Genomic DNA, 11171 nt, shown 5'->3' with positions numbered 1-11171 from the left:
AACACCCCTACCTATCAAATGTTCCGGTGATTGTGTTTCATCATCATCAACATGATGAAAGGTCGGGCCAAATCGGTGCTCGATTACTTCACTATCTAAAATTGGATTATTTTCACTAATGTCATAACATATATTAGGTGTTTCACCCACAAATGTTTCATCCATATTTCCCCTCCCCCTACCACCACTACTACTATCACCAAAGAAGCCATGTCTCTTCATAATTAAATAGCAAGAAATTAAATCGCAAGCAAATAAATCGCAAGAAATTAAATTGCAAGAAATTAAATTGGCAAAATTAAATTGCAAGAATTAAATTGCGGAAATTAAATTGCCGAAATTAAAGATAGAGTTGGAACGAAGGTACCAAATTGCCGGAATAAATTCTGACGATACAAACGTTGAATTGAAGGTGGCTAGAATCGCAAATCCACCAAAGCTTTGAAGCTAATTCGGATTATTGCAAAATCTCCAACTCCACTAACACTTTGTAATTGTAATTTTAAAGTGGCTAGTTGTTGCAAAATAGCTATAAATTGAGATAAAGTGTAGAGAGAATTGGTGTGGATGAAAATAAAATGGAGAGGAGTTTATATAAGAGTGAGGGAGGGGTTAAAGTGTTAAAAATAAAAGTTTGGGGGTTGAGGTGGTGGGGGGCCACTCCACCAAAATTTGGCCGTTGCCAACGGCCATTTCTTCAAATTGGTCCATCGGGCAACTGCCCATAATGGCTAATTTGGCTGAATTTTAATTTTTGTTTTATTTGGTTAGTTAACCGGTTGGCCAACTGGCCGGGCCGGTTAACCGGTCCACCGGCCTCATTTTGGCCAACCCGTAATCGGCCTGTCTCAAACGGGTACCCGTCAACAGGGAATCTAGGTCCGGGGCCGGTTTAGCCAGTTCCCGTCACTGGTTACAACCGGTTCAACCGGTCCGGTTGATAGGTTTAACGGAAGCCATTTTTGGGTTGTTATTTAAATTTCAACCAAATTTGCAAATTATTTAAAATTTAGCCAATCACTTGAAGAAAGGGGCAGCCCGTCCCTCCTCCCCCACTTCAAAAATCCTGGTTCCGCCTCGGACTGTATTCGTACTATTTGATTGACAAGTTGCATAATCCTCTTTAGTTATTCAGGATAATAGTTCAAAGTTTTGTTGTTTTGAAACTTTATTTGATCAAAAACATTCTTTAAAATGATTTATTACTTAAAAGTCTAGCAAAACAAAAACTTAGAACAGAAGTTTTTTTCGCCTCAGTGATAGATGTTGAATGTTGCAGTATCTTCAAAAAATTCATAACCTTTCTTGAAAAATGCAAATCAATTTCACAGTTCAAGAAACTCCATGCCTTGTTAATAACCTGTGGCATTTCCAAACAAACTCAATTTAATTTAAGAATCCTTTGTTTCACATCATTATTATCTGATTCCTCCAACATAGACTATGCTCATAAGGGGTTATCGAGGCTAATGCGTATTACGTATAATTACAGGAAGTGATCTATTTTAAGTTGTTAGCTTATTTACATAACAGTCACCTGATAATAGACACAATTATTCTCTCTAATAGAAACATTTTATCACGTATTCCCAATTAAAAAACCTGTAATTCAAGTGCTTAAATAAAAGTGGTTTTCTATGTGTTCGGCCCAGTATATATGACAATGTTTCTAAATCATAAACTCTCTATTTGAGAAATATGATGAAAGAAGGACTATGAAAATTAATTCATTTAATTCTAGTGTGAATTCGAATATATATCTCAATTTTGCACAATGTCCCTAAATGAATAAAAATATCAATTTCGATACAAATTTCTAATTTTTAAAATGCAACGTCGTACAATGTCTTTCTTTTAAGGAGTATAACACTATTATTACTCCATCCATCTGTCTCAAAATATTTGTCGTTTTTATTAAAAATACTTTTTTCAAAATATTTATCGTTTTATTTACCCAAAATAAAATTAAGTAAATTTTTCCCATTTTACCCTGGTATTAATTACATTAATGGACTGATTTTGTGAGTTTATATATCAATATTTAAGAGATTTCATCACTAATAGAGTAAATATTTATTGAGGAGAGAGAACACGATGAAATATGTTACGAGGATAAAACAATCAAAATGCTACCCTTATAAACACTTTCTTAATGGACGTTTAAATGAAAAATGGTGACAATATTTCGAGACGGAGGGAGTATTTTGAGAGCCATAATATAAGAGTTGAATGTAACACAAAAAATTCACCTCAGTAATAGATGTTGAATGTAACACAAAAATTCATAACTTTTCTTGAAAAATGCAAATCAATTTCACAGTTCAAAAAATTCCATGCCCTGTTAATAACTTGTGGCATTTACAAAGAAACTCAATTAAATTCAAGAATCCTATGTTTCACATCATTATTATCTGATTCCTCTAATATAGACTATGCTCATAATATTTTCCTACAAACTAAAAACCCAACAATCTTTGATTATAATGCTTTAATAAGGGGTTATTCTAACAGTAAAAATCCATGTAAATCTTTGTCTTTATTTGTTAAAATGTTGCAAAATGAATTTGTTCCTGACCACTTTACATACCCTTTTGTTGTTAAGTGTTTGGCTAAGTTATGTGAGGTTAGAATTGGTAAGAGTTTACATGGGCTGGTTTTGAAAAATGGGTATGATGTTGATTTGTATGTAATGAATTCTTTGATTCATATGTATGGGAGTTGTGGTGATGTGTTGTGTGCAAGAAAGGTGTTTGATGAAATGCCTGTGAGGAATTTAGTGTCGTGGAATTCGATGCTTGATGGGTATGGGAAATGTGGGGACGTTGTTTCGATGAGGGAGGTTTTTGATTCGATGAAAGAGAGAGACGTTGTGTCGTGGAGCTCGTTGATTGATGGATATGTTAAGCATGGGGAGTATTCCGAGGCGTTGGCTATTTTTGAAAAAATGAGAGTGGAAGGGCCAAAAGCGAATGAGGTTACTATGGTGAGTGTTTTGGGTGCTTGTGCTCACTTGGGTGCACTCGAGCAAGGGAGGGCAATGCACGAGTACGTGGTCGGGAATAGGTTGCCTATGACTTTAGTGTTGAGGACGTCGATTGTTGATATGTATGCTAAGTGTGGCGCGGTGAACGAGGCAATGGTTGTGTTTCGAGAGGGTTTATTAGGGAGGAAGAAGACCGATATCTTGATTTGGAATTCCATGATTGGAGGTTTGGCAACACACGGGTTGGTTAGTGAGTGTTTGGGGTTGTACAAGGAAATGCGGGTTTTAAAGGTGAGACCAGATGAGATTACGTACTTGTGTCTTTTATGCGCGTGTGCTCATGGAGGACTAGTTAAGGAAGCTTGGCGTTTCTTTGACTCGCTTGGTAAAGATGGCATGACTGCAAAATGTGAGCATTATGCGTGCATGATGGATGTTTTAGCACGTGCAGGTCGTTTAACAGAAGCCTACAAGTTTCTATGTGAAATGCCAATGGAACCAACTGCTTCCATGTTAGGTGCATTACTTAGTGGTTGCATTAATCATGGAAAGTTAGATCTTGCAGAAATAGTAGGGAAAAAGCTTATTGATTTGGAGCCATTTCATGATGGTAGATATGTTGGGCTATCTAATGTGTACGCGCTTAAAAAGCTCTGGGACAAAGCAAGAGCTATGAGGGAAGCTATGGATACTCGCGGAGTGAAGAAATTTCCTGGTTTTAGTGTTGTGGAGATCTTTGGAGCTCTTCATAGATTCATAGCTCATGATAAAATACACCCTGAATCGGATCAAATCTACATGATGCTAGATTTTGTTCTGTGGCAGATGAAGCTAGATAAAGATTGTGAAGAGCATGAACAATTGTTATGTGATGTCAATGGCTGCAGTGCCTTGCAGATGAAAGGCGAATGATAGATAATACTGAATGATTTTTCGCTTTAAGATCAGTATCATACAGTTCCTTTTTGAGGAGTATAGGGTGGAGAGCTACCTATCGGCGTGGTATGATACATAGTATACTCAGATTGCAGTGAATCCTCCTAACCATAGGTGAGTGGGGCTTACAGCCCATTAAACTCATTGCTATCTCGTAAGCTCCTTTTGCTGGAAGGAATTAGTCGGAAGCAAAGTAAACGTGCAGACATTTGAAATTATGAAAAGCACATTCTTGTGTAACATTAATCAGTTAGGCAAAGTGATCTCAATCTTTGTTATCGTCTCCTTTTGCAGTTCGTGACTGAAATAAGGTTACAGATCGAAAAAATCAAGATTTACAGCATACACCAAACTTCCATTGCCATTGCAATGACCTTGTAGCTCATCTAATCATCTTGGTTGAGTATGATTGTTGCAGTCACAGAAGTTGGGATAGAGTTCCTTGAAGAAATCTCGAGCTAGAAGGAAACTGCTGCACATTTCAATCAACAGAGGCCTTTGTCTAGATACAACTGATAGTTCTGGGGATACATGGATATTAAGCTCATGTAGAAAGCAGAACCCTCTCCACTTCTTGCAAACGTGAATGCCTTTAGACAAAAAAATCCTTGAATCTGTATTGGTTTTTGACTGTAATAACATGTTCTTATCATTTACAATGAGACTATCTGGGGCAATAAGGTTAATATACTGCTAGAAAGTTTACATGGAGAACTCATACTAGAGCTGATGAAGGTATCTTATTTGGTGTTATTGCAATAATTACAAATTTTAGCATTTATCTTTTTTGATTAATCATTCTCCAGAAGTGTGTACATTTTATTGGACAGAGTTAATGCAATATTCTAAATACTTTGTGAAAGATTGATATCAATCGGTTACATTACTTTCTCTTATTTAACTCAAAAGTTTTAACACAAATGTATTAAGAATTTACAGACATTTATGTTTGACATCAGAACAGAAGTATTTTATAACTGTTTCGAATGGGGCTGGATTTATAGTCATCTTGAGCTATCAAATTCTTTTGTATGGTATCAGAGCCATATTTTGACAAGTCCATTCTTATGGAAGCTTTCTCTCTATTCCTTGCTTGATTGTATATGGTCTCTACTCTACTAGTGTCTTGCTTTTAGCTTCTTTGTTTCTCAATATTTTCAACACTAAAATAGTTTTGTATCCAATCAAACACTGAAAAATATACTTATCCTTCTTGAAGAACTTTTACCTCTGCGCCATGCACATTTTAAAGAGAAAAACTTGACGGAAAAAACCAACAAAAGAAGAATAGGAGGAAGACAATAGTCAAATGATAAAGTCTTCAAAGAATTGCTTTGAAACTTTCCAATTCCGCCAGAGAACAAGGTAGCAGTCATTGGCAAATACAGAAATGAGTAGGTGTACAATTAGAGTGTAATTCATCAACATTAATTTCCTCAGGAACTTCAGCTTATGGAGTTTTTCTTGTTCCTCCAAAATACAATATCGCACATATTTAACACATAAGCAAAGCAACCAGATCTCATCAGGATAGCTTTAAGGGCACCAAAAAATAGAGGAAGTTCTACAGATGGGCCTCCAGTAATTAAAACTCGCCCCAGATCACCGGCACCTCCTAAACAAGCTGCGAACATAGCTCCTGAATGGCCCCTATTTTGTCAGAAATGAGTTCATTGCAGTTGCGCTTCGTCAACCTGCACAGGCGGTTCCCCTCAACAAGAGCAATGGTTGACTGAACGAACAGAAATTTCATTTGTAAAGAAGATGGTGCAATAGACAGGATTGCAAAAATCAATGCAAAAGCCACAAACGAAAGTTTCATCAGAAAACCCCAGCACACAAAGTGTATGAAATTATACTGCAACATACCTTTGTATAATATTGGCCTGAGATGAGCTCAAATGGAGCAACATGGTAAGTGACGATCCATATATCCGACTCAACTTGTTTGGTACTGAGGCGTCACAGTTGTTGTAGTAGTACACCTTTGTCTGTATCAATAAGGCCCTGCTGTAGTACGTTCCTGTCTCACCATGACGGATGCATGTCTCTTCCAGTAAATGTTTTGGGCGACTGATGTTCCAAATTTGCTGATCGCTGCTGCAATATTTGCCAACATTATCCAGATATTCCGCAATTGGGAACCCAAGAGATCCAAAAAACAGGAAACTATCATTCTGAATGCAGACATTTTCAAAAGTTGGCATTCTATAGTACGAAATGCGACCTTGTTTTGAAGGAACTCAAGCATCATTTTCATTTTTTTTTTTTTGATAGATTAAAATTTCTTTCAAGAACACGATTCAGTGTAAAAATGCGGTATATGTCCGGCTACCAATACAACACAGCATTCCCTCCTTGCACCCAAAACACAAACTTTATAGAAAATATCATCTTTTAATGCTCTTTACATCGTTCTATCACAATAAATTCTTGTTTATCTCTCATTCAATTTCAGTCATAATTTTCATGCCTATAACCTTGTTGATACCAGAGATTCAATCAGAAATTTACACGAGGTATATCCTGGAACTTGAAAAGTCGTTTATTGGGAGGAAAAGATAGGGATAATAATGGTCCTGTCAGCAAAAGAAATGTGAGGGATTATGCTGAGACCGATGGACCTCTAACTGCATTCCAAAGAATGCACAACTTTTAACCCTCAGGGGTTGGCCTGGTGGCAATTGGCTTGAGCCTTGGGGTGCTCCCTTTCAAGGTCTCAAGTTCGAAACCCACTGGGTGCAAACAATTTCTGAGGGCCATCGGACTGGGTAAAACCCTGAATTACCCGTGGTGCACTTGCGGGAAACTCCTTGCCGAGGGCCTGTGCACCCCCGGGATTAGTCGGGGCTCAAAGAGCCTCGGACACCCGGTGCTTAATCAAAAAAAAAAAAAAAAGAATGCACAACTTTACGTTAAATTTTACATTCAGTAAAGAACCTTTTGTATCATTCTTTATGATTTAACTATACTTTCCACCACCAACTAAAAGTAATAAATTTGATATTTCCCAAGTGAATGCCATGAATGGAATACCACTTCAACCAGAGTTAAAAATGAAAACACACACACACAAAAGTATATAAATAAAGGATATGATTGCTTCCATTTCCAGAAAAATTTATGTGTACTCTTTCCCACAAGCTCCATCCATCACACATGCGAAACAGATATATGTGATGAGAATATCGACTTTACAGGCAATATTGACCACTGAAATACTTTTGGTGTCAAAAGTTCAAGATATATAAAACTAAATCACCTGTATTGTGCTTGAAAAAATGTAAAATGTTTGAGATTTGGGCATATAGCAGATGAAGTAGACTATTTACAACTTGACAAGCTGCAATGCTTGTTCCTTGTCTGAAGATTAAGAAGAGATAACATATCACATTTTACATTTTTATGGTAAGGTGTTCACAGAAGAGGAAAAATGAGCGCCAGAGTGGTAAATTGATAATCTTTGAAAGGTAACAGAGGAACATAAGGAATGGCTTGGCTACAGAGGCCCTTAACAGGAGGAGCTGGTTAAGATAGTTTCTTGGCGTCTTACGTGGTCCCTCACCAACATCTAGAGAAATTTAAAGTGCACCGTTAACAAAAAGGGGATTCAACTTGTCAAAACACCAAGACAAGTTATTTGGAGTAGTGACAGAGCAAGTAGAACCATTAAATTGACTCATGTAATGAGCTCATTCAAAACCACATGAGAATTTATAATGGATTCAAGAATCAGAGTAACAAAGCTAATGCACATCCGAAGCTGAATATTGAGAACTGCTAAAATCCTAAAACAACAAAGTTAAATGAACTGATGTAGAGCACTTAAATTACCATAAGGTGTAATAGGAAATGCACCTGGACGCCAGAGACGTTTAATAATGAAATTGTAGTGTACTAGTGTGTGCAGAATTTATACCTGGGTGCCTTGAAGTACTTAATGACTGGACCCACGTCCAGATACAACCACCAAGCTTCTTTGCTACTTAATAGAGCTCACACAGAGTACTTCCAGTTTTAAACCAAATCATATCAATCTTGAAACATTTAACAAAACAAAATGAGGTCACAATAGAAAGCGTTCCTTAGACAAAGAGCAGAAAGCTGCAAGAAACATACCTCTCTGCTTGTTGCCATAATTCCGAACATACAGTGTAGAACTTCTCATTGACAATTTAATAGTGAGGAAAAGAAACTCATCAGTACAGCAGAACCGACAAGCGCAGAGCTCCACACTTAATGCTTTCCACTTCCTCATTTTTCTTTACGGATGCAAACAGATGATCAAGACATCTAAACAATCTAGTCATGTCATCCAATCTCAGAGATACTACAAAGTGATGTACAGTGACCCCCCTCCAACAGGATTTTCACATTTGAAGAAGTCTTTGGATCCGCTGAGAGGGAAAGTATTGCCTCTTTAAGAATAGAACGACTCTTACTATTTAATAAATCTTGAAGAGATTTATCATGGACCACCTTTTTTAGTAGGTCATAAGCTTCATTAGGATTCAGATTTTTTATAAAAGCTTCTATTAGCACTATGTAAATAGATGGATCAGGTTTCATATCCTTCCTCTCCATTTCCTGCAAATAAATCAGAGCATCATCTGGCTTCCGACACTTGCACAGACCACTAATGAGAGCCATAAAAGTTACTCTATTTGGAGAGCAACCACTCGCCTCCATTTTGACCAAAAGACTAATAGCATCATTTGGTTTTCCAGCATTGCATAACCCATCTATTAAAGTGGTGTAAGTGATAACATTGGGCTCCCGTTCTTTTTCTGTCATCCTAGTGAGATAGTCAATTGCCCGATCTACATCACCATTTTTGCACCACCCATCAATCAGTGAGTTGTAGGTAACAACTGATGGAATAAGCCCCTTATCCATCATTTCATCAAGAAAATCCTGGGCTTCAAGTACTCTTTTGTCCTTACATAGACCATTTATCATAATGTTATAAGCAACCACATCGGGGCAATAACCCCGAGCACAGATCTCTCTAAAAAGATCCAGTGCTTTATCCAACTGTTTAATCTTAACAAGACCGTCTATCACTGCCGAATAACCAACTACATCAGGGAGAAATCCTTCTTGAACCATGTCCGCAAGAAAGTTAGAAGCTTTGACTGCTTGCCCATCTTTGCAAAGTTTCTTCATGAGCAGTGTGTAATATTTTATCCAAGGTTGATGCCCGTGCACACGCATCTCCCTCACCATAGCCAGGGCGCCTGCAGCATCCCCTTGCTTACATAAACATCCAAAAATTGAGTTGTATGTGTAATGTGTCGGCTTAAATTCTGATTGTTTCATCTCATTCAAAAGCTCGTAACACTCATCGAGTCTACCGGACCTGCTCAAAGAATCAATTAAATTATTGTAAAGTAGCACACTCCGTTTACAACCAATATGGTCCATATCTCTAAACAGTCTAAGAGACATTTCCAACCTATCCGCCCGACACAAACCATCAATAACTATTTCGAAAGAAACGGTATTAAAACAAGCAAGTTCCTTCATGAAAAAAAGACTGTCCTCATTAAAATCACCACCACATTCAAGACCTGTCGATGCACAAAGTAGACGATAGGCTTTATCAGTTGAACCATTGTTAATAAGTCCTTTCAGCACAGAATTATACAGCAGCAACCTAGCTTTCGGGTCCAGACTCTCGTACTTCTCCTCAACTATCCGAATCACGTCTTTTTCATCACGCACACAAGATATAAGGTCACTAAGTATTTTAATATCAGGACGAACTCCTGAAACATTCATATCCTCATACAGCTGCATAGCTTTCTCAATCTCCTTATTCTTACACAACTCTTCTATTAGCACGCCATAAACAGAAATATCCAACACAAAACCCATTTTCCTCATTTTATCCAACAGTTGCAACGCTTTATCCGTTCTACCTTCCCTCACAAAACCGTGAATCAAAACAAAACACGTCTTCTCATTTAAACTAATCTTAAGATCTTCTATCCTCTCAACCAACTCAAATGCCTTATCAACCTTACCCCACTTGCTAAAAGAAACCAACAATATCGACAAAACATGTGCATCGACCAATCCCTTCTCATGCATCTCATTAAAAACAACCAACGCGTTTTCAAAATCCCCGGCATTGCAATAACATTGCAAAACCGGTGTAAACGCATACTTATCAAGCTCCCAACCATAGCTACACATCTCCTTTAATCTCAACTCAATTAAACAACAATCACCAACCTTAGATATAGCATCTAACAAGCAATTATAAGTAAAACTATTCGGAACACAAAGACCCGATTTTTTCATATGATCAAACAACTCATTAGCTTCTTTAACCAACTTTACATTACCTAAACACCTAATAAAGAAACCCAAACCCCTTGGAGTAAAATAACATTGAAATTTAACTACATCATTAACTAACACTCTCATTGAGTCAATTTGTCGAGCACCTGATAAACACTCAGCAATTAAATTAAAAGTATGACAATTATGACTATACCCTTTTTGATTTGAAGCCCAATTAAAGAACAAATGAGCTATTCTCCAACTTTTGAGGTTTTTAAGAACAATTTCAACAATAAAAGGTGTAATCTTTGAACCTAATTCATCAAGTTCTTGATTTTTTGATGTGTTAAGTGGTTTAGTGAATATGTGTATAAGTTTATCAATGATTCTTGATTCTTCTTGAGAGATTGGTGGAAGGGAATTTATGTGTTTTTGGAAAGAGGGTGTTGATGAAAATTGAGAAAGATTGTATTTTTGGAAAGTTGGTGTTGAAGAAAATGGATAAAGATTGTTTTGAGTGCATAGATTGAGGAGTTGTTTGAATGAATTGAAGAAAAGGAAATGGGGTCTTTTGATTCTACACAGAGCAGCCATTGAATGTGTTTTTTTGTGAAGTGCAGTGAGGATTTAGGTGGGTAATGGGAGTATTACTGTTGCTCCCTCACTATGAATTACGCCGTTTGACTGAACACGAAATTTAAAAAAAAAAATGAATGTTTTTTAATATTATGATTTGAAATAAGCTAAAAAGCTTTTTATAGTCGGCTATATATAAAAAATGTCATTCTTTTCGGACTGACTAAAATAAAAAAATGTTGTATAAATAGAGAGGGAGAGACCAATTCCTAAGAACAATAATGTCCCTTATGTCTGGGTAGATTTAATATAGTCCTTTAATTATGCTTTGAGAAGTTTTGGTACTTTAAGTTTGCCTCCATCAAATATATATTTAACGAACTTTGAC

The 11171-nt window shown here is 36.8% G+C and overlaps 2 protein-coding genes across 6 annotated transcripts; one reads left to right on the top strand and one right to left on the bottom strand.

The window, feature by feature from the left end:
• Window positions 1-2187: 2187 nt before the first annotated feature.
• On the top strand, window positions 2188-4698 carry LOC132615460 (pentatricopeptide repeat-containing protein At5g08305). The gene is made up of 2 exons (XM_060330068.1): window positions 2188-4033; window positions 4214-4698. Exon 1 carries the CDS (start codon window positions 2261-2263, stop codon window positions 3893-3895), a length of 1635 nt encoding a protein of 544 aa, XP_060186051.1. The 5' UTR covers window positions 2188-2260; the 3' UTR covers window positions 3896-4033; window positions 4214-4698.
• Window positions 4699-5209: 511 nt separating this feature from the next.
• On the bottom strand, window positions 5210-10900 carry LOC132613765 (putative pentatricopeptide repeat-containing protein At5g08310, mitochondrial). 5 transcript variants are annotated; one of them, XM_060327980.1, is made up of 4 exons: window positions 8039-10900; window positions 7839-7956; window positions 5789-6019; window positions 5210-5651 (listed from the first exon to the last, which is right to left on the bottom strand). In XM_060327980.1, the coding sequence occupies exon 1, from the start codon at window positions 10799-10801 to the stop codon at window positions 8231-8233; it is 2571 nt and encodes an 856-aa protein (XP_060183963.1). In that variant the 5' UTR covers window positions 10802-10900; the 3' UTR covers window positions 5210-5651; window positions 5789-6019; window positions 7839-7956; window positions 8039-8230. The 5 variants fall into 5 exon arrangements, with proteins under 5 accessions (XP_060183963.1, XP_060183962.1, XP_060183964.1 ...); XM_060327979.1 differs by having other exon boundaries at window positions 5210-5613; XM_060327981.1 differs by having other exon boundaries at window positions 5210-5613; window positions 5789-6016.
• Between the last annotated feature and the right edge of the window lie 271 nt (window positions 10901-11171).

Source organism: Lycium barbarum, chromosome 10, assembly GCF_019175385.1.
Source record: "Lycium barbarum isolate Lr01 chromosome 10, ASM1917538v2, whole genome shotgun sequence".
NCBI classification, from domain to species: Eukaryota; Viridiplantae; Streptophyta; class Magnoliopsida; order Solanales; family Solanaceae; genus Lycium; species Lycium barbarum.
Note: the sequence above shows the minus strand (reverse complement) of the source record. Positions and strands in the feature narration are given on the sequence as shown.

Bases quoted from the DNA above. Each gene is read 5' to 3' on its own strand.
- LOC132615460 (XM_060330068.1), top strand. From the start codon at position 2,261: ATGTTGAATGTAACACAAAAATTCATAACTTTTCTTGAAAAATGCAAA.
- LOC132613765 (XM_060327980.1), bottom strand. From the start codon at position 10,801: ATGGCTGCTCTGTGTAGAATCAAAAGACCCCATTTCCTTTTCTTCAAT.